Here is a 24,024-nt window from a genome sequence, read left to right on the forward strand (position 1 = left end):
GATAGAATCGATTTCTGATCAATTGGTTCCATAGAATCGAGCAATTGATCGATGGCTGAAATCAACCAGTGTATTGGCCCCTTAAAGTGAACCTTAAGCCAGAAAAAAAAAATGAGTTTTACTCACCTGGGGCTTCTACCAGCCCCCTGCAGCAGTCCTGTGCCCTCGCAGCCACTCACTAATCCTCTGGTCCCCCGCTGCCGTCTAGTTTCGTTTTTGCCGACAGGCCCATCAGGACTGGCCATGCGTAGCTTTTTCCGCATTCCCGACTGTAATTAGCGCTATTACAAAAATACGCGTTGCCGCATTACGCACGCATAGATATGCAACAACGCGTATTTTTGTACGCGTTGCGGCCCGCAAATTACAGTTGGGAATGCGGAAAAAGCTACGCATGGCCAGTCCTGACGGGCCTGTCGGCAAAAACGAGACTAGCTGGCAGCGGGGGACCAGAGGATGAGTGAGTGGCTGCGAGGGCACAGGACTGCTGCAGGGGGCTGGTAGAAGCCCCAGGTGAGTAAAACTCATTTTTTTTTCCTGGCTTAAGTGTCCCTTTAAGGCTACTTGCACAAGAACATTTTGGTCTTACTCTCAGACTCTTCAGCCTTTTGATTCATTGGCCTGACCTTGACAAATCTGGTCATAGATTAACCACTTGCCGACCGCGCACTCATAACGTGCGTTGGCAAAGTGGCAGCTGCAGGACCAGCGACGCAGATCTGCGTTGCCGGCTGCAGGCTAATTATTCAGGAAGCAGCCGCTCGCGCGAGTGGCTGCTTCCTGTCAATTCACGGCGGGGGGCTCCGTGAATAGCCTGCGGGCCGCCGATCGCGGCTCGCAGGCTAAATGTAAACACAAGCGGAAATTATCCGCTTTGTTTACATTTGTACAACGCTACTAACAGTAGCAGCGTTGTACCAGATCAGCGATCCCCGGCCAATCAGCGGCCGGGGATCCCTGTCACATGACAGGCAGGAGCCTGTTAGAGGCTGCACAGGACAGATCCGTTCCTGTGCAGCCTCCGATCTCCGGGGCAGGGAGGGAGGAGAGGGAGAGGGGGAATCCTGCGGTGGAGGGGGCTTTGAGGTGCCCCCCCCGCCAGCCCCACACAGGCAGGAGTGATCAGACCCCCCAGCACATCATCTCCCTAGTGGGGAAAAAATAGGGGGGATCTGGTCGCTCTGCCTGGTGTTTGATCTGTGCTGGAGGCTGTAGAGCCCACCCAGCACAGATCAGCGAAAACAGCGCTGGTCCTTAAGGGGGGTAAAGGCTGAGTCATCAAGTGGTTAATGAGATCATTTGGATGTGAAGTCGTGATTTGACTTCTCTGAATGCTATCTACCAGTCTGTTTCCAAAGCAGCCAACAATAGCCCATCTCATCTGTAGAATAATGTCTTTAGTAAAAGCTTTTCATGAAATTATACCACCTTTAAAAGACATGGGCCAAAACTCGTTAACATCATGCTGGGGATAATAATGCCTCGTTTTCTATTAGGGGCAATTTGCTGCATTTTCCTGCATGTGAATTTAGACAGAAAAACACAGCCTATTGAGATCGATAGTCAGCCATCAGATTCACATGCAGAGAAAAAGACGGAGGGCATGCAGCAAAAAATTGCGTCATGCATGGGAATCGCTATAACCATGCTAGAGGGATTTGAATGCATTCTCACTTCACAGCATGCTCTGTACAGTGGACCTTAGACAAGTGAAAACTTTTCACAAAACATTAATCCACACTGTAAATGTCAATTCCCTACAGCTGTTTTTTTTTTTCAGCTGGAGTGTTGTCAAGGAGCAGAGGACTCCAAAACTTCACTGTGGGATGCATTTTAAAGGGAATCTGACGTGAAAATAAACTTATGATATAATCATTTGTTTGTGTAGTACAGCTAAGAAGTGCGTGCAGCGGCCCGAACGACAAGAGCTGTGAGACCAAGCGGCGTGATTTATTGAAATCTACACCCTGGCAGAGATAGCAGCACCCAAACAGGGCGTAGATCTCAGTCATCAAAGTCTGGGTCCACTAGCTTCACTGTTTTTATACAATACCACCTGAATAATCGGATTGGAAATCTGATCTTTCGCTAAAAATTTTACCATAAATGGGCAACTTTATGCAAGAGCTGACAAATTATAAAGAGCTGTAAAAATAACATGTTTAATCAATAGAGTGAGTAATCATTTGCCAACAGTTATTGAGTTTCCCTTATGGTGCTGTTTGACATGAGGTTACATTGTGAACAGTTATAGTCAAAGTTAACTGGTACTATATCTGAGTGCTGTCTTGACATCACCTGAGTGATCTCTGAGCTTCCTCGCAGAGAGAAAAGATTAATAACCACATTGTGGAATGCCTTGTTCCATTCCTGTTTTTTCTTTGATATATACCAATTTCAGATGCAACCAACGTCACCTCTTTGCGCTATAGATATAAGCATGTTCTATGAAGTGTAAATGCTCAGATCTGGGATTCTCTGCAAAATAGCAATGCCTGCTTCACTATCTGTACAACCTTTACACAAGGTCTTTATGCATCAATTTCTTTTTATTTCACTGTGTCAGTTGTGCTCATTGCTATTTTCTTGGTGTTGTAGGGCCACCCAGGGCAAAAAGGTGAAAAAGGAGATATGGTAAGAATATTAAATATTAAAGTGCAACTTAAGTCTAAATGTAAAAAAGGCATGCTGTATCAAGATATGTGTAAAGTTAAGTTAAGATATTGTTGTGCCTTTTCTTTATCTCTTTTCCTGTAACGCTCCTTACACATGCTAGATTAAAGACAGCTGTGGCGGCCGATAACTACCACCTCAGCTGATAATCCGACGTATGTTCAGCAACACGACCAATGACCAACGCTCAGCCAGTGATCCCCTGCCCCGCCCCCGCTGCATTGCTTCATCGGCCCTCTGCCCTCCACTTTCCGCATTGAAACAGAGCGTGTAGTCATGTCTACGCATCTGTACGGCCTTTGCCTAGTGATGCCCAGTGCGCAACATCGGGGTGACATCACTCAAGCGTGTACATGGGCCTTAAAAGTTGCCAAATCAAACCCAATATATCTGCACTTCCTGTAATTGGATGACAAGTGCAGTTAGTTACTGTAATTACTACTCCTTCCATTGTCATTCTGTAGCCAGATGAACTGCAAACGGACATCAGTTTAGTCAGCTAGGCTTTCCCAGGGAACAATCACAGCTAAGGATAATGGGAAGTTTTAAAGGGAACCCGAGGTGAGAGGGCTATAGTGGCTGCCATATTTATTTCCTTTAAAGCAATGCCAGTTGCCGGGCAGCCCTTTTGGTCTATTGGCATAAGTTGTGTCTGAATCAATACTCTGGAACAAGCATATGACTAATCCAGTAAGACCTGAGTCAGAGTATCTGATCGGCTGCATGCTTGTTCAGGGTCTATGGCTAAAAGCATTAGAGGCACAGGATCAGCAGGGCTGCCAGGCAACCGGTATTGTTTAAAAGGAAATAAATACAGTATGGCAGCCTCCATACCCCTTTAACCTCGGGTTCCTTTTAAGGAGTCCACAGAATGAAAATAATGGAGTTACCGTGCCATGGGGTTTGGCAATATTTGGTGTTAAGGCACATAGAGCAATCGCTAAATGTTTCGGGTAGAGTGACTACAAGTTTTGGGTGGATTTAGTGTAGTAAAGGCAGCAGCACTAACCCCTCTCAATAGCTAATCTGCTGGCTCAGTGGGGCTGGACCTCATGATATTCAAGTTTCCTTTAGGGTATCTGCAATCTTTTTTTTTTTAAGTGTTAAACCGAACCTGAACTGAAAAGAAACTTGTGACATAAACATGTATGTGTAGCACTAATGGTTCATTGAACATTAGTAACATAGGACAGAGTCTCATGTTTTTATTTTCAGTTTAAAGGCTGAATTCTAAACAGCAGCCATGGAAGTCTGATGTAAAATCTGCTTCATTCAGCTTTAAAGAGAATCTGTACTCTAAAATTGTTACAGCAAAAAGCATACCATTCTATTCATTATGTTCTTTTGGGCCCCTCTGTGCTGTTTCTGCCACTCTCTGCTGCAATCCTGGCTTGTAATTAACAGTTTTAGGCAGTGTTTACAAACAAACTAACCAGCTTGTGATAGGCTCATATAAGCAGAGTGTGTGAGTCATACAGAGCCTGCAGGGGGCCTGCAGAGGGTGTGTATCGCTTCTATCCAATCACAAGCAGCCCTGCACATTCCACACATTCCAGCCTAGCCCGACAGAGCTGACAGAAGAAAACAGATTAGATCATATAACAGATATAACACAGCCACTGTGCAATTAGGAAAGGCTGCAGTAAGCCAGAGCACATAAGAACAGGCAAAGGAACTTATAGGATAGAAGAACTAAGGCTGAAAATTTTGTTACAGAGTCTCTTTAAAACAAACAGCAGTACTGACCCTTTTCTGGACTAAAGTGTTATCAGGAAGTGTTACCGAGCCAGATAGAAGTGTTTAGGCTTCTGTTTACTTTTCAGAAGAGGGCAGGCTAAATTGCAACGCTGTTCGACTGCTACATTTGCATGAATAAAAGCACTTTTTTTCACCCCTCCAGTGCGCTTGTTTTTTTTACTCCTTCAATACAAAAAAACAGATAGGGACTCCAGACACGTTATTAGTAGGACTAGTACACTATGCACCAATGTTTATTTTATCTTAGGTTGATTCATTAAATGCCATTAAAATTGCAGTGCACAGACACTGTGGGCTTGATTCACAAAAGAGTGCTAACTGATAGCATGGCCGTTTTCACGCACATTATTGTGCTTCGCATGTTCGCGAATTTTCGCACGAAACGCTAACGTTTTCACGCACAAAGGCGAATTTTTGCGTGAAAATGATATCGTTTTGTGTGAAAATTCCTGTTTGTGCGTGACAACTTTATTGTTGCGCACGAAAGCTCGCGCAAAACGCAAAAATTTGAGCAAAAACGGCCGTGCTATCAGTTAGCACTCTTTTGAGAATCAAGCCCTGTGTGTTTCAAGAATATTGCATTTTGCAAGTAGCGTAACATGTGTTATAGACGTAGTGCACGTGTTGTTTACAAAATGCATGTTGTGCTACAAGGGAAATGCGCATTATGCTGATGGTGTAAACACTGGTAGCACGGTAATTTTAGCATCATTAAGACCCTTTTACACTAGCATTAAAAACCTGCATTACGTTATCCTTTTTACCGTAAGGTGCAGCAAATGCAATGAAAGTTAATGGAGGCTTGCACAGGTAATGCAGCGTGATGCAGCAGAAGCATCTGATCTGATGCAAAGTCTGCAGCACATTACATGATCTTTGCCTACCTCATAGATTATGCAGCAGTGCAAGTCAATGGGTGACAAAGCAAGTGTGAACAATGGGAGCGCGGTGAGATGCAGCGCGCATGCGTGGAATCCCAGTGAGGTACTTCCTGCCCAGCAGGGATTACGTAACTAGCTGTGGGGCCTGGCCTATGCATATGACCCTTGTGCTGCATAGTCAAGCAGGGTCATATCAAGACTGATTTCTGCGGTGCACCATAGCTTCTTTTTTATACTGTGACATGTCATATTGATCATTTCAGTGCATAATACAGATTAAAAAAGTAACTGTGAGCTTGCCTGTAAAATTATGTTTTGTCAATAAATATTCTTGCTTTTGTCAGTAACATATCCTGACAATGAGGACTTCGGTATTTATGCATGTCATTGATAATTCTGAAGAGCTAAGAAAGTGGGGCACTCATCATTCTTCCCAGCTATTTAAAAAATATAAGATTTCTAGGTGTGCAGCCAACAGCTATTTTGCCTTCTTCCAAATCTTAAAGGAGAGCTCCCAGCAATTGCCAAAACATATATTCACCAATTTATATTAGTTTATCTTGGAGTAATGCTCACCCCTGCTTAAAACAGCATTTGTGCTACTGAAAATATTGTGTTTAATGGGGTGAGTTTATATGGACTTATTCACACTCTCTATTGTGTTAACAAGTAGCACAGCTCAGACATTTTATTGTGTGTATAAAAAAATTTCCTAGAAGCTGTAATGCAAACAATCTATTTCTCGGCTTGTCTGTGACTCACATAGATGTGTAATTTAGCTGGACAGAGAGAGTGCTAAAACGCCTGTAGCTGATAACTCTTGAATAGCGATGGACGAACATGTTTGCCATTCATGGTTCACTGCTCACATTTACATTGAACTTTACGCGATGTTGGCATTTCCTCTATACTTTAACATGGAGCCATTTTTCAACCCATCCCCTTAAAGTGAACCCAAGTTGAAAATAAACTGATGAGATAAAAAAATGACTTTTTTAAATATTCCATGGTTTTATTTTATATTTGCACATTTACAAAGTACAATGTTTTATTGTCTCTGATGAATGGCAGCCTATTAAGTGTCCCAGAGTTAAAATACATGAACTATTGACATTTTTCTATGTCTATTCTGTCCTCAGAAGTTGTATTCTGCCAAGAAAACTTTTATGGCAGTAATTTGCTTATCAGTGATGTTTACTATATTCTCCGCCAAGGTGCTGACAAGACAGAAGCTGTCACTTCCATGCCTAAAAATTAACTCTTTCAGGCAGCAAAATAACAAAAGATAAACAGCCTGGCTATTAATATGTTTTGCACTGTACTTACACATGTTTATCTCATAATGTCACATGTCGCCTTGGGTACAATTTAAATCAGGGGTGACAGGACAACCAATTAGGCATTTTCACCCCCCCCCCCCAATAAAAGAAACAAACCTGGCAGCCATTTAACAATCTGCAAAAACTCGGTATACAGAGGCGCCAGGGTAGAGTAAAACGTTTTAAAAACCGCTTAAAAGGAGAGGGAGATGTTAAGGTGGACTCACCTCCCTCTTACAAAAAAAAGAAAACTCACTTGAGTCTCAATAAAACAGAATTGTCAAATAATTTATTCAACTCCACAAATGCAAAGCGTTTCGCGGGCGTGACCCCGCTTCCTCAGGCAAAAATGGGAGCACAACTCAATGGGTCAAGCAATAGACAGAGCAAGAGACAGAGGCGCTCAAACCTATTGCTTGACCCACTGAGTTGTGCTCCCATTTTTGCCTGAGGAAGCGGGGTCACGCCCGCGAAACGCGTTGCATTTGTGGAGTTGAATAAATTATTTGACAATTCTGTTTTATTGAGACTCAAGTGAGTTTTCTTTTTTTGTAAGAGGGAGGTGAGTACACCTTAACATCCCCCTCTCCTTTTAAGCGGTTTTAAAAACGTTTTACTCTACTCTGGCGCCTCTGTATACCGAGTTTTTGCTGATCTTCTAGTCCACCCTGGGTGGAGGGGTGCATCCCCATCTACTATCTACAGAGAGCGACTTCTTAACCTGAGTGGGGTCAGGTCCTAATGCTCCCCACCTGCATTTAAAGTGGTTGCCTATGGTTAACCCGTGTTTGTGAGTATATATATATACATAAAATTGTATTGAACTCTTCATTTTACCTGACAATACTGCACCATATTGGGCTCTCGATTCTCTTCTTGTTTTTAAGCATTTAACAATCTGTCTGGAATCAGTGTAGGGAGAGCTGTGCTGTTGATTGAGGGACAGATAAATAACGGTTCTGTATGATCCAGTGCTGTGTAGCTGCTCCCACAGGTGTTCTGCTCCTTGCAGTTCTCCAGCTAGGGACCCCAGTAGTCCTTTAGTTATTTGTTGCTGTGTGTGGTGCAATTTGGTGTGTAGCTAGCTTATGGTACACCACCCTTGTAGTATAGTGTAGTGTGTGGCTGCATTAGTGTTACAGCCTGTCACTGTGCTAAAATAAAGTGATTGAGTGGCGGAACTGTACTTTTTTAAAAAAATTGTCACATGAGATTGTCTTTGTAGTGCAGTGTTAGGTTCACACACTGTGCAAACAGAAGATTAAGTTACTGCAGTGTACTTTAAAAATGTTGTGTCACCTCACCAGACATTGTCAAAGTGTTTCACATCACTTTGAGTTCGTAGTTAAATTTTAGACCCACACTCCACAAGCAGCAATTTTTTTTGCGTTCACGCATTTTAAAAAAAAGCCTCTGTGTATTTTGGGTGGGAAATTTTGCCATTGTTTGCCCTTCACCACGCCACTGCTTGTGCAGGTCAGGACTTTGCATTCCATCACTGCAACACAGACCAGGATACAATGGACATGTGAAAATGGATCCAATATTTAAGAAGAGATCCATCAAGATTTGTCCATTTTGGAAAACGGCCGTAGTGTGAACTGGTGCTCATCCCTTTTGAATGAACAATCAGATGGCATTTTATGGAGTTCTCCTTTAAGCCTTGACAAATGATGGCTTGCTTTGTGAAGCAGTTGTATTCCAGCTCCCTGGAGGCCTTGCAACTTTTTATCCCTCCACAATTCAACGCAGTTGGCAAGGGCTGTGAGTGCCCAGATTTTCTGGATTGTCAGTCTTCTTTGGAGCATTGCATTAACAGTGATTGTTTGTCTGAAAAGACTGTGAATTACTCATGTAGAGAGAGTTCCCTGGCACTACTAGGTTTGGATGTGTTTGTGTACTTTGGAAACAGTGGAAAATACGATAAGTACAGAGAATGTCATCTTCGTGGGGCTTATTTATAACAGTGGTGATTAGAAATAAGGGCACTTTTCTGGAGATAAAATAAATGCCATAGTTATAAAAGTAAGTTTTTACTAGTTCACCTGTTTCTCATGATAACCAGTTACATAGTTATTTGGATAGGAAAAAATACATACGCCTATCTAGTTCAAACAGAAAATATAACACTAGCCTGCATCCTCACATATCCCTGTTGTTCCAGAGGAAGGCAAAAAACCCTTATAAAGCATGGTCCAATTAGCGCCAAAAGGGAAACAAAATCCTTCCCGACTTCCCGATGACAATCAGATAAAATCCCTGGATCAACACCACTGAGAAGTACCTAGTAATTATAGCCATTGGTGTCTTTCAACGCAAGGAAAGCATCTAAGCCCCCCTAAACGCAAACATAGAATTTACTATAACTACTTCTTGTGGTAATACATTCCACATTTGAATCACCCTTACTGTAAGGAACCCTTACCTAAATAAATTTCCTTTGTACAACTCTAGGGACAAATAGCTCATCTACCAAGCTTTTATATTGCCCTCAGAAGTATTTATACATGTTAATTAGACCTCTAAGGTGTATTTTCTTCAGACTAAATAAGCCCTATTTAACTTTTCCTGGTAAGCGAAACCTTCTTTGCCTCTAATCAATGTTTTTGTCTCTGCACCTACTCTAAAACTGCAATTTCTCTCCTATAATGTGGTGCCAAGAACTGAATTCCATATTCCAGATGCAGAGAGTTAAACGGGCAGTATTATGCTAGCTTCCCGGGTTTTTTATTTCCCTTTTAATGTATCCCAAAATTGTATTTGTTTTAGCTGCAGCTGCTTGGCATTGAGTTGTGCTGATAATTATGGGCTTGATTCACAAAAGGTGCTAACATAGTTAGCATGCCTAAAAGCTTTGCACGTGCTAACTAGGGTGCTAAGTAGTTAGCACATGAAAACTACTTAGCACCGTAGTTAGCACATGCAAACTTAGCACTGTAGTTAGCACATGCAAACTTAGCACCATAGTTAGCACATGCAAACTACTTAGCACCATAGTTAGTACATGCTAACTACTTAGCACCGTTGTTAGCACATGCAAACTACTTAGCATCGTGCTAACTAGGGTGCTAAGTAGTTTGCACGTGCTAACTAGGGTGCCAAGTAGTTTGCGCGTGCTAACTACGGTGCTAAGTAGTTTGCATGTGCTAACCATGGTGCTAAGTAGTTTGCATGTGCTAACTACTTAGCACCCTAGTTAGCACGTGCAAAGCATGTTAGCACATGCAAAGTGCCTTTTCACTGGCGTGCTAACACTTAGCACCCTTTAGTGAATCAAGGCATATTATTGATAAGTGATGATAGCTGTGTTTACAGTATATAAAGCATGGTTGCCACTTCAACCTGTCTTGGAGGCAGGAAACTGAAATCTACACCGTGCTTGGAGCCTCTTATTCCTGCCAGGGCGTAGATTTTAATGTCCCATTGCCATGCGTTCCCATCACTATGGCCATTCGGCCACTACTGCACTCACTCAGCTGTCCAATGCCAGCTGAGCACTGTGCTTCGGTCTGGAGTTCGTTTTTTTGGCTCCTGTAATCTTTTTGAACCTTAACCTTATTTGTCAAATACTCCAGCGCTCTCAGGATTTCCTTACAACTGCTTTCACCTACAACCTACAGATTAAATGTCACTCCAGATACAATTGTTCTAGAAATGCTCTCAATGAGCTTGATTCACTAAGACAAATAGCATGCCTTATCAAATTTAATACACCTTATCAAAGTTAACACGCCTTATCAGAGTAGCATAGCGAGTGCTACGAACCCGCAGGGGCTCAGGGCAGGACGAGTGGAGCTCTCGTCATTGCCAATTAGCAGGCATAACTATGCTACTCTGATAAGGCGTATTAACTTTGATAAGGCATTAACTTTGATAAGGCGTGCTATTTGTCTTAGTGAATCAAGCCCAATGTAACTTATGCTTTGCCTCTATCCCTCCCTTCTCAGGATTATTCAGTAGTAACTCAAGAGCAAACGTGAACCATAGCATAACTATAGCATAAGATCCTAATGATTCACTTTCATCGCTAAAATAACACTCAACTTTAAAATTTCTTCTCACTTATTCATGGTCAGCAGATAGGCATCTCCTAGGGATGCCCAGAGTTCACCAACCACGGCATCTCACTGGCTGATCATGCTCACCACCTCCCATTCTGTAAAGCGTTTTAAACTGAGTTTCCTTGTGCAGTGACTCCGCTCAACTTCCAGACTCATCAGTAGCGTAATGCTCTCATTATAAAGGACATCCATGTTGCAGAGAGGCATTGATTTAGCATACATCACTTTTATGAATGCACTATTTATGTAATCTATATGACCCCATTACACGTAAAGACACAATGATTTAATGTTAATGGCCTGTAATTAGAGTTCTGTAGTTCCACGCTGTGGCTCTGCTATATATTACAGTAAATGTCCTTTTATATTGAAACAGAAGTCCTGCTGCCATGATGAAGTCACGGTTCCGGGCTCACAAAACATAACCATAGCTGTCAGACTTCTCTAGCTATTGCCCTATAATGAACCAGCTAATAACGCATAAAAATCCCATTACAAAAATACATATTTAGTGTGCTGTAATTTCTTTGCCATACTGTGCACTTTAAATTCTGTATTAACAATTCAAATGTCCTTTATTTTTGCCATTTACGAGAAGTGTGAGCATTTGTTACCCAGGTTCAGGCAACAGCTGTGAATGAAATCATTGTATTCCTAGACACCTCTGCAAGCTTGTCCATCCGGCTTCAAACAAAGCCATTAACACACAGCAGGCTCTGTATTAGAGAAACAGCAGAATTTACAAGTTCTGCTAAGGTGTTTTATAAGGACATCCACCCTCACAACCAATTTTGTGTAGAATTTGGAAACCATTAGTTGCTAAAGTAAAAATTAAACTTAAAAAAAACAGTCTGATTTTCAGCTGCACAGAAAAGATTTTTTTTTTTATATGAGATTTGTTTTATGCATTAATGAATTTGGAGTCGTGCAAAACCATATTGACTAGACACACAACCATGGGCGCCACCTAATGGGAGAGGAAAAAGCTTGGGCATCAATTGGCCTGATCCAATTCACTTTTTCTTTTTAGTTTTCTCCTAGGTAATATTTTCTCATCTTACTAATAAAATACATTTTAAGCCACTAGCAAACAAGAAAATACTCAGAATAATTTTGAAAGTACTTTTTTCACCTACTTTTTGGTATTTTTTCAGTTGCAGAATGCTGAAATGTTATTTTATACAGGAGATGAAAAATGATCTCTTTGGAGATAACTTAGGAGAAAAGGTGAATTGGATTAGGGCCAATATGTTTAAAGCAAAAAGTCTAAAAGAAAATGTACATGTACTACCTCTAAATCTAAATTTATAAAAAATATCCTTCCGACTTCTTCTGCTTAAAGCAAACCTGAACTGAATATAAATTGAGGAGATACACAAGTGTATCTGTAGTCCTACTTCTAAATGTAGCTTTCTTGGAATCCCCAATGTCTTGCCACTGTCTTATTTGTGTGTAAAAGCTAAAAATAGAAGTTTAAAGCACACCTGATCCAAGTCAAAGCTACCTTAGGTAAGCACAGAGGCATGTTCATTCTGGATCCACATACTTTTGAGCACTGTCCGTTCCTCTCCTTGTTCCCCCTGGTTCCAGTAATCACTCAAGTAAAGTCAAATTATCAGACAGGAAGTTACAGGCTTGCTGTGATATGCCCTCCTATCACTTTCTATTTACCTTCTCTTCCCCGTTTCATTCATTACCCATGAGGATACAAAATGAGAGATATCAACAGGAGCCACAACAGGTGTGTTACCCGAGGAGGGAAAAGAGCAAGGTTGTGATAAATATATATCTATGTGCAGTTTGAAAAAAGAATAGATCCCTCTCTGACCAGATTCTGATCAGCAAGGGATCTGTGTTTTTGGGAAATGGGGTCACCTGTAGCAGAACTACCCAAGCATTGCTTTGTCAAAATTAAAAAAAAAACTCTTAACCTCTGTACTTTAAAAAGACAAAACTGACTACACTGATCTAGAGAGCTTGTAGCATTTATAAAAGATATCAGGGGCATAAATACAGGGGAGCAGCCCCTGTGATTGTGGGGGGCCCCAACTACTAACCTTCTTATCCTTTGATACAGGGGACTATACTTCAGATCAGGCGTATATCAAAAAAGGGCGCCTGGAAAAAAGGGCGCGGGGTGTAGCCGAAATTATAAGTTTGAATGCAAAACCGTATTTTTCATTTAAGAGGTTATAAACGATAATTTAGTGCTAAATACGTTAAATAAACGGAAATGAAATGGCAAAATACCGTCTATAACAGTAAACGAATTCTGAAATGAAACGTCAAATAGCGTCTATAGCAAAAACGATATTTACACTTGTATTAAGCATAGTACTAGAATGGTAGGTTTTACAGGTATTTTACTACAATTATACCTAACTTTAGGGTCACAGATATCTCTCCTTATCCCTATCCCTCACACCTAGACCCCCCTTTGTGTAAATACACATAATGTAATAAATTGTATATATTACATATATTGTACTATAACTATACCTAACCTTACTCTCATACAGAGCCCTCCCTGTACCTATCCCTAACCCCTAGACCCCCCTGGTGGTGCCTAAACCTAAGACTCCCCTGGTGGTGCCTAAATCTAAGACCCCCTGTTGGTGCCTAAACCTAAGACTCCCCTGGTGGTGCCTAAACCTAAGACCTCCCTGTTGGTGCCTAAACCTAAGACCCCCCTGGTGGTGCCTAAACCTAAGACCCCCCTGTTGGTGCCTAAACCTAAGACTCCCCTGGTGGTGCCTAAACCTAAGACCCCCCTGTTGGTGCCTAAACCTAAGACTCCCCTTCTGGTGCCTAAACCTAAGACCCCCCCTGGTGGTGCCTAAACCTAAGACTCCCCTGGTGGTGCCTAAAACTAACCACCCCCCTGGTGGTGTATATTGCACTGTATGTATACCTAACCCTCCCTGTACCTATCCCTAACCCCTAGACCCCCCTGGTGGTGCCTAAACCTAAGACTCCCCTGGTGGTGCCTAAACCTAAGACCCCCCTGTTGGTGCCTAAACCTAAGACTCCCCTGGTGGTGCCTAAACCTAAGACCCCCCTGTTGGTGCCTAAACCTAAGACCCCCCTGGTGGTGCCTAAACCTAAGACCCCCCTGTTGGTGCCTAAACCTAAGACTCCCCTGGTGGTGCCTAAACCTAAGACCCCCCTGTTGGTGCCTAAACCTAAGACCCCCCTGGTGGTGCCTAAAACTAACCACCACCCTGGTCCTAACCCTCCCTGTACCTATCCCTAACCCCTAGACCCCCTAGTAATGCCTAAACCTAAAGATCCCCACTGCACAAAACACGCTAAACACATATAAACAATAATATATTTAATCCTTAAAATACTTCACTCCAAATAACATGAATAAAATAATTTATATATTTGTAATAGAATAACTAGCCTTAAAATCACGTAGAAATCTTAAAATAACAGTCATTTGTAATAGAATAACTAGCCTTAAAATCACATAGAAATCTTAAAATAACAGTAATATTTAAAGCGATATTTTAGTAACTATAATCAACGCATTAGAAGTGTAAAAACAAAGTTAATACCATAAGCGATGTATTTCTAATGCAATCAGCTTTAGAAACGTTATTTAAGCATTATACATATGAAAACGAATTTTAAATGATAAAAGAAGTGTAAACGAAATTTTAGTTGTTATAGTTTTATAAGCGCATTTTTAAAACGAAAAAACTAGTTAAAACCCATATAAGCGAAATTTACAAACGAAAAAATAAGTATAATACAAAGTCTAAACGAACTTGTAAACGATATTTGTTATAAACTTTATCCTGTAAACGAAAACCTTGGTTAACACGATCCCTGTAACCGCTATTTCTCGTGCGCCCTTTTTTCCTGTCGGGCGCCGAATAGCCGATATTTTGCATTGCAGTCTATGGCGGCGCCCTTTTTGTCCACTATCCCTGTGCGCCCTTTTTTACTAGTTCCTCAGATCAGGTGTTTTTATGGCTACACTAGTTATGGGTGTGAAGATCATGATGGCCTTACTTGTTTTATGACTCTTGTGAAATGAACCCCAAGGCTGCGAAGGTCACCAAGGGGAGGAAAGGGAAGGGTAGTGAACATTGAGGGGCGCCATCAAAGTTTTGCTGAGGGCCCCATAAATTGTAGTTATGCCACTGAAAGAAATAATATAACATTATCTTGTCATCATAAATCACGATTTTCCCTCATTATCTAAGGTTATTCAGGGTGTGTAAGGGCAACCCACCGGCCTGTCAGTTTAGTTTGATTTTCATGGGAGTTGTTGATATCAGCCGGTGTGCGCAAGATATTTAGTTTAAAGAGGAGCTGTTAGGTATAGGGTCTCAGAGAAAAAAAAAACACATATATCAGTAGCTAAATACTGGCTGTACTTACATTACATATGCATTTCTCTGTCCACGTTTGGATTTCACAGAATTTTTATATAGTATTTGCAGAGAATGCTCCTGACAGCTCATGGCAGGTTCCATGTTTGTCTGTCTCCTATGAAGCTAATTGTGATGTCATATCCTCCCTGCTTCCTGATGATTCCACTCACAAAAAAGATCGTAAAGGACAACACTACTGTGCAGCAGGGCCGGCCCGCTCATGAGGCGGGGTGAAACTTTTGCCTCAGGCGGCACATTTCTAGGGGCGGCATCCGCCCGTCGGTGGGTGCGGGGAGCCGGCCGCCGAGCTGGAGGGGTAGCGGGCAGGACGGGGGTATTGGGCCCAGCGGCGGGGAGGGGGGTCGGACCCACCCCTCCCTCGCCTGGGTCCCCCGATCTGCGCTCCCCTCCAGCCTTAAATAGATCAGAAGCAGCCGCTACTTATAAGAGGCACGGGCGGGGAGGACTCACCTCTTCCTCGCTCGATCCAGCGTGCGCTCCACTGACGTCACTTCCTGCAACGCCGCCCACTGTATTGTAAGTGGACGGCCGTGGCGTTGCAGGAAGTGATGTCAGTGGAGCGCACGCTGGATCGAGCGAGGAAGAGTTGAGTCCCCCCCTCCCGGGCCTCTTACAAGTAGCGGCCGCTTCTGATCTATTTAAGGCTGGAGGGGAGCGCAGATCGGGGGACCCAGGCGAGGGAGGGGGGGGGACCGACCCCCCTCCCCGCCGCTAGGCCCAATACCCCCGTCCTGCCCGCTACCCCTCCAACTCAGCGGCGGGGGGGGGGGGGCGGCAGCAATCATTTTTTCAAAATTTGCCTCAGGCGGCAAAAAGTCTAGGGCCGGCCCTGCTGTGCAGTGAATATTAATTGGCCATGTGGCTAGGAACAATAGCGGACTCATGCAGTATACACTGACAGAACATATGCCCTGTGATTTTTCAGTGCTGGCTGCTGTTAGAAGCTGCTGTAACATGAGCCTTTAACGTTTCACTGAGAAAGCAGCCTAGCCGTGATATGGAAATGAAGGGGGTTGACCCAAGGTACTGCAGTGGGAAGAAGAGGCAGCACCAGAATGCTTTGCAGTATCTGTTATTCGACCTGCGTCCTCCTTAGGAGCTTGGGTATAAAGAGCCTTGCTGTTCAGCACACATCATAGTAAGAGAGATTTTTAACTTCAGTATTGCCTTTTTGGCTTCCTTCTAAACTGTTTAACACAGGAGAATAGAGGTTTAAATTAGCTTTTGCAGCCTGACAGTTACTCTTTAAGATGGACCTGTTATGTTCCATGTGGAATGTTCCCCTGCATTATAGTTAGTTATCTATACTGTTTGATGTCTTTTTCCTCTGTGGGTGAACCTCGCATACAAATATGCGATTCAGGAATACTGAGCCATAACAATCCATGCCTTAAAAGCATCGTCCTCCTGGCCACGTTGTCGCTGGAAAGCTCAAGCTTGTTCTCTCTATTCCCACCATGGTTTGCACACCTGGAAGCACTTCTTTCATTGTTTTGCCAACTACAGCAGCAATGTTGGTACAGTTATACAGACATGTAACTTGTGCACTGAGATCACTAAGATTGATAGCCAAAGGGAAAGGGAAAATGTTAGTGTCTTGAAGCATGACCTGCCCCTTGTAAAGGTAAAACAAAGAACAGCTTGTGACTTCTTCTACTTCCTCAGCAAAATAGATAGATCAAAAATGACAACACCGGGATGTATTACACCCATGTTTGGCCAGACTTTGTGTTTTCCAAACATTCCATTTACACCATCCCCAGCAATTATTGTCTGGTAGTTATGTTTATTAATTGTCCCCATTGTCATGCCTGAGCTGACCCCTCAAAACAGGAGGTAACCATTCTATTTCAAACTGCAGAACATGTAAGCAATGGGAATAAACGTTCCAGTAATATAAATTACAGGAATAAACTTTTCCTTTTTTATTATGTTTGTACATGTCACATTGGCTCTGATTTAGTAACACTGGAGAGTCTATTATTAGATGGCAAAGACAACCTTAGTAAATTAGGGTCCTTCATTGTCCGGATGTGGGATGTAACGTTAGACAAAACAAAAGAAAATGAATTACAAACCAAGCCCTAAAAAATTATTTTCAGTCAGTTTAGTCAAGTAATTATGATAGGTTTATTTAACCAGTGAGTTTAGAATTAGTGAAGTAGAGTATATTTAAAGTAAATGCTCTGTTAGCAGTCCTGTTTAGCATTTAAAAGGACTTCATCTAAGCCAGTGTTAGTGAGCAGTTACTGGTCAGTATCATGACCCCGTGAGTTAGTGGTGGAAGGTTTGGCACTGGAAGACTCTAATAAAGGAACTCCTCCATGGCAACAATATGAGGCTTTGGCTACTCCTACTGTCTTTGTGGCCAGCATAGTCACCTTGTCCAAAACGTAGAAATACTGCAACGCAGCTGTTTTCTTTAGTGTTTTGAAAATTACATTGCAAAGCTCGTGTTATAATATGTATCGACATAAACATAAAACCACAAATACCTCATCAAAATGCAGGTAAATGAGTGTTCTGCGGTTTTTAATATGCTTGGATGTAATGAATTGTGACCCTCATTGCACTGATTATTTAAAAGACACAGATCACACCTTAAATGAACATTATCACAAACAAATGTTAACAATTAAAATACACATACTTATAATGTCCCGTACACATGCTTGATTGAAATCTGCTGAGGCAGCCAATAATGACCACCTCATACGATAATTGTATGTACAGTAGCAACCGACCTCCGCCCCACAGGCGATTCGCCAGGCGGATCAACTTGGCTGAGTGTCAGCTGATAGCATTGTACATACTGCTGCCCCACCCACTGCGTGATGTCACACACATGCCGCTCCATTTTCCCCTCGCCTTTCCCCCCCTGTCAGCAACAGAACGCGCCGTCAACTAAACTATACAGCTGTCTTTGCATCTGTACATAAATATAGCAATATAATATAGTCATATAAATAAATAATAATAGTCAGTTAAGAGGTTAAGGGATTTGGCTGTTGATCAGAAATGCTAAGTAGCTAATTTGTAAACTTATAGGAATTACAGCTGTCTCTGGTGTCATCATCTACATGGCAATACTTATGCAGTGCACTTCAGCCACTAAGACTCACCACTGCTTTATCAATTTGGAATTTATTCCCATAAGGAAGCAGGTATAAGATAGACAGCAAATATAGGAATAGACTAGTACTGTAACTTTATAAATATCGGTAAGCGAGGGTAGAATCCTGCGCATTTTGCTGTCCATGGCTAAATGCACACAATCACAGCTAGTGTGTTCCCTGCATAAAGATGGCCATACATCAGGCGACTTGGCGGCCGATCGACCATCCAATTTAATTATTATAATCGAACTGGATGAAAATCGGTGCCTCCAAGTGCATGCCCGATCGATAAAATGACCAATTTCGGGATGAAAATTGGTTGCATTGTCGATAGCACATGCTGCAAGATGTTGGGCTGAAGTTGGTCGATTGGGTGCGTGGCGGGAATGTCGGTCAATTTCCTGATGATTGATGGAACCATCTGCCGCAACGCTGCTGTGCCCCCCTAATGTCAGTGTCCCGCGTGCCAGACAGTAAATGTATACATTACCTCTTTATGGCCTCCGCTTGTCCCCCACTGCTCCGGGCACATTATGCTCTTCCGCATACATTGCATGCTCCACATGGTTTCCTAGTAAGGGCATGCGTATGATGTCACACACGCACACCCTTACTAGGAGACCACGTGGGGCGCACGTGTATGCAACAAAGGAGTGCTAGAAGCCTGCGGGGGACAAGCAGAGGGCGCGGAGAAGTAATCTATACATTTACATTGGCACAGGGGACACTGACGTTAGGGAGGCACAGCGGGGAGGGCCGATTCCGGATCGATTTCAGCATGAAATTGATTGGGAATCAGCCTGTGGTGTATGGGCAGCTGACAGATTTCTCTCTTATCAGATTCGATAAGAGAGAGAGATTTGTCTCTTGGTCAAATCTGCCCATACATCGCCAGATGTATGGCTACCTTAACAGAATGGGTGTATTCACTTTTGTTGTCAGTGGTTTGGACATTTCTGTCTGTGTGTTGAGTTATTTTGATGGTACTTATAATTGATTGTAATAATTGTTACACAATAATTGTTACAAAAGCTGTACACTGACTACTTTACATTGTATCAAACTGTTCTATCTTCAGTGTTGTTCCATGAAGAGGTGTAATAAAATATTTACAAAAATGTGAGTGGCGTATATATTCTGACGTTAAATTCGAAGAAGAAAGGGTATCCGAAACACTACAACTTACCGGAGGCCGGAGTGAATTGTTTCCATTGTACCCTGCAGATCCCCTGCCTTCTTGATTGGCATCTTGGAGACAGCCCAACATATGCAGTCTGGAGAGGGAGGGCAAGGTTGTTATGTCTGCAGAGCGAAGGAAGGTTAAATCAACCAATTATCTATAATAAGTATTCCCATATCCCGCTTTTAAATCAAACAGTGAAATGTATATTTTTATAGCTGCTGAACAGAAGCAGGTAATTTTTGATTGAGCTAATACAAGCTTCAAATAGCATATAATTTGCACTGAATTGTGTAAATGCTAAAATGTTGAAGCCTTTAAAACGTTCCATGTGTATGCAATATCTGTGCTGTCATTTAAAATACTGATTAAATTGTATGGAGGTATTTCTGCAAATGAGATGGCAGCAGCTACAGGGAATAGAAGCCTTTACAGAATTAGCACTGAAACAATGGAGGAGAAAACTGGGTCCGTCCTGCGGCCTTGTCGTAAAGTGACCTCTGCTTACCACATTAAACATAATTACCTGACAGAATACACCAGCTTGTGGTTTTCCAAATTGATGAACATTATTGGCCTTTTCCTGTTACTTTCATACATAAATGATTGATGTGCTTCAGAATGTAAATATTTTCTGTAGTGATGAGCTGGGTCGTTCTCACATAATTAGCCTATTAGGGGAAAAACAATAAATAAAAGGAAAGCTTTCCTAATTTATGAAACTGATAAAGATTTTATTCCAAGACCTCGAGGCTTTAAATATTTTGTGTGTTTAGCAAAGAGGAAAAGAAACTTTTTCGGAGCCTATTCTAAATGCCAATTAGTGTCATTCTCAACAAAATGTATTGTTTCCACAGAGTTGTGTGACTCTCAGCCTCCTGAAAAGTACTAAGCTGCTGCCGCTCAGTGGCCGTCTCATTGTCATTCCTAGATGGCATGAATGGTTTAATTGGCATTTGCGTATTATACAATTTACCAGATTTTACTGCCCCGTTTAAAAGATGTTTACCCTGCTTTGGAAAGGCAAGAGTCTTGGCTTTCCTTTGCACAGTGCCCCACGACAGTGCGATACATTGTTCCTGAGTTAGGGGGTGTTGAATGAGGGATGTATACTCCTTTTAAGCTGATATTCCCAGCTTTACTGGAGTCAATGGCCTCAATTCACTAAGCTTATCTCCTGTCTTTAATAACGTTTCTATAGTTATCACCATGGTGATGAGGCATGTAGTATTCAGGAAACATTTTACCTCAGGCAAACCGAAAGTTAACTCTTTAGTCTTTAAAGCGGAATATAACCCTGCATTTCAACTTTGCTCAAAAACATTATTTACAGTATATTATATGCAACCAGCATTTTTTTTTTTACTAGACCAGCATTGGAAGGGTTACACAGAGTTTTAAAGTTCCAGGAGATTTCTGCAGACGCATCCAAAGCTCAGATAGATACATTTTGTTTACATAAATGTATCTAAGTGTTGAATGTGACTCACTCTCTCTGACTGAGCTGGAGGACAGCCAAAGTGTCTAACATTCAACACTTAGATACCTTTATGTAAACAAAATGTATCTATCTGAGCTTCGGATGCGTCTGCAGAAATCTCCTGGAACTTTAAAACTCTGTGTAACCCTTCCAATGCTGGTCTAGTAAAAAAAAAATATGCTGGTTGCATATAATATACTGTAAATAATATTTTAGAGCAAAGTTGAAATGCAGGGTTATATTCCGCTTTAAGTTAACTCTTCAATCCTGAAAATAACTACAAAATTCTAAAGTTAAAGACAGGCTGTTAGTTAATTGCGTGTGAAAATAACTACAGCGGAGGTAACTTAACTACAGAGGAGGTAACCTAAGGAATGAAGAGATAAGATAACTCTCTCACTGTGTGGTGGCTAATTTTGTCTTGCCTTATTATTTCCAGCATGAAATATTATTATATTGATTATTGAAATTATTGAATTGAGGCCATTGTCTTCTTGGCCGCTCACTTTGCTTGCTGGATTGTGGGCTCATTCCTCGCTCAGACATCTTTTTATTCCAACTCTTGGATGGTGGACATTGCACAGCAGGACCTCGTCCCACTCAATTCACATGCTGGGATTCAGGGCAGTGGACATCCCTTGTTCAACACCCCCTAACTCAGGAACGGTGCATCGCACCAACCCAGGGCAAATGAAAGTGAAGATTCTTGGCTTTCCAAAAATATATAGATTTTCAAAGGGTAGTGAATACCTTTTAAACAGGGGTGGTCAAATTATGTAAATAGTATAATATGTAAGTACCGTTTAATTTTATTTTGAAAATTGTCTGACACAATAGTAACAAGTCTGTTATATATTTTTTTCAGGGCCCTCCAGGTCCCAAAGGGAGTCCAGTAAGTGTATATATTTAAATACATATGTTTGTTGTCTTTGCTTATTTTTATTTTGTTTGTCGGCCTTCTTTACTACATATAACATTTATTTCTTCTATTAGGGAACAGCAGGTGCAAAAGGAGAGAAGGTATGAAATGTCAGAATCTGATCATCTGTTTTTTATAATTATAGTAATGGTGAAAGACTCAAATTAAATGTTAAACCTCCTGTACATTATTCATTTAACAACAACAACAAAACATTTACAAAACACTTTTCCAGTGAAGAGTTTCAGTGCTCAAAATGTTGGATGATTTAAAATGAATTACAGTTTTTCAACAACAGGATACCCAAGCAGCTCAGGTGACCCAAAACCACTAGGAAAGTATGGAGGACTAAAAGAGACCGAAAAGCCCTCTGACTTAAAAACAGTGCTTAGTGTGATTTGCCTTCCTAAAACAGGAGGTATTTACGATAATTCAGATTTAAGTACTGAACTACTGAATATGAATATCTCTTTATGCCCCTGAAGCCAGACTTACATCCAGAACTACTGGTGTATAGAAAGCCTATAGCATTACATTTTACAGAGCCACATCAACCCAACATGCAAACAACCTTGCTTTCTGGTCCTCCTCAGTCCATGGCAGGGATTGATAACTGCCTCAAATCTGACTCATTTCTTGCAAAATGTTCCAAAACAGCCACAGACGTCTCTACCTATTCTGCTCTTTTGTTCGGTTGCCAATAGTTTTGAAATCCACTTTGTGGCAAGCTTTCTCATTTCCAAGTCATTGTGGGTAATGGCACCAACTCTGTCACGTGATATTCTCAGATATGTAGCAATATTTTGGCTGATATTCATAGGTCCTCCATGAGCATGTTATGGATGGCTTTCTCATTTGCAGGCACAGAGACAAGCCTTCCACTGGGTTTCTTACATTCAACACAGAAATGGGCAGTTTTCAAACAGACAACCCAACATTTAATTCTTGTATATAAAGGGCTTCTGTCATGCAAAGTTTATGACATCTCATCATGGATCTGCTTTACACCTTTCCTTTGGTGAAATAGGAACTTTATTATGGTCCTATGGTCTTCTAATTGAATAGGTAAAATCATATTTTGCATCATTGAATATAGACAAATAGGCCAGTACGCTCTGCAATTTATAGCTTTCTAGCTCAATGATTTTCTGGGTAATGCTGAATATTTCTCAGCAGCACAGATAATAACATCAGATAATAACATCAGACTGATAGACTAGATTTAATGAATTCTTTGTTGACCTAATCTTCGACCCTTTGAATGCTAACATCCAAGAAGGAGTAGGTAACAGTTAACTCTTGTTTATTTACATTTCTCATATCCGGGCAGACTTATTTTTCATGTAGACATAGACATGGGTGTACTACAACTTGGCAAAAGAAGGAGGATAAACTTGGTGCCCTCTGAGCAAAGAGGTGAAAGTAAACCGAAACACTACGTAGAACAATACAGACAACATCCTTCCTGGCTTAAATAAACATACACAAATCACAGCCCTTATGAAGTGCAGGCTACAGAAATAATAATATTATTATTTGGCAGTCCGCCTTTTCACTAGTGACCTTTACTATTCTTACAAAGATTTCTCAGGACTACTGTCTGGGTAAAGAATTAGGCTAAGTTCACACTGGATCCTTTGCAATTCACATGTGGCCGATCACAATGGATTTTTAAAATAGTTTCTTCTGGTATTGCCCATCGCAACACATGCCATTCATTTGTAATGTGGGCATAACATGCGCAGCGTCCAGTAGTGCACAGCACAGTTTACATGTTTACAGTATAAACCGCGATGGCATTGTGCAGATGTCAGTGTACATTATAATGCACCGCAGCACACATTGGGCTTGATTCACTAAACCGTGATAACTCACATCAGGGCCACACTAGCATTTTTGCATGCAATCGCAAATTTCCGTGCGCAACCATGAATATTTGTGCGCGAAAACTTGTGATTGCGCGCAAAAACGTGAAAATGCTAGAGCGCCCATGGTATGAGTTATCACAGTTTAGTGAATCAAGCCCATAGTGTGAATGCACCCTCATAGTCCTCTGTCAGTAGAAAATGAGCTCCTGTACCTATTAGCAAAACATTTAGAGTCTGTCCAGTCAGCTTTTCACCTTCACTGTGAGGGAGAAGGCGCCCGAAAAAATAACCATGGATGTAATAAATATAAAATGGCTTACTTTTAAGAAGAAGAGGCAAAGGCAATATGAGAATGACATTTTA

The 24,024-nt window shown here is 41.6% G+C and overlaps 1 protein-coding gene across 1 annotated transcript in view; it reads left to right on the forward strand.

The window, feature by feature from the left end:
* LOC137536731 (collagen alpha-1(XIII) chain-like) overlaps positions 1 to 24,024 on the forward strand; it is a 269,977-nt gene that overhangs the window by 63,873 nt on the left and 182,080 nt on the right. The window contains exons 8-10 of the mRNA XM_068258952.1: positions 2,599 to 2,634; positions 21,740 to 21,766; positions 21,868 to 21,894. Coding sequence (XP_068115053.1) covers positions 2,599 to 2,634; positions 21,740 to 21,766; positions 21,868 to 21,894 — 90 coding nt within the window. The remainder of the gene's footprint in view (positions 1 to 2,598; positions 2,635 to 21,739; positions 21,767 to 21,867; positions 21,895 to 24,024) is intronic.

This window comes from Hyperolius riggenbachi, chromosome 10 (assembly GCF_040937935.1).
Source record: "Hyperolius riggenbachi isolate aHypRig1 chromosome 10, aHypRig1.pri, whole genome shotgun sequence".
Taxonomy (NCBI): domain Eukaryota; kingdom Metazoa; phylum Chordata; class Amphibia; order Anura; family Hyperoliidae; genus Hyperolius; species Hyperolius riggenbachi.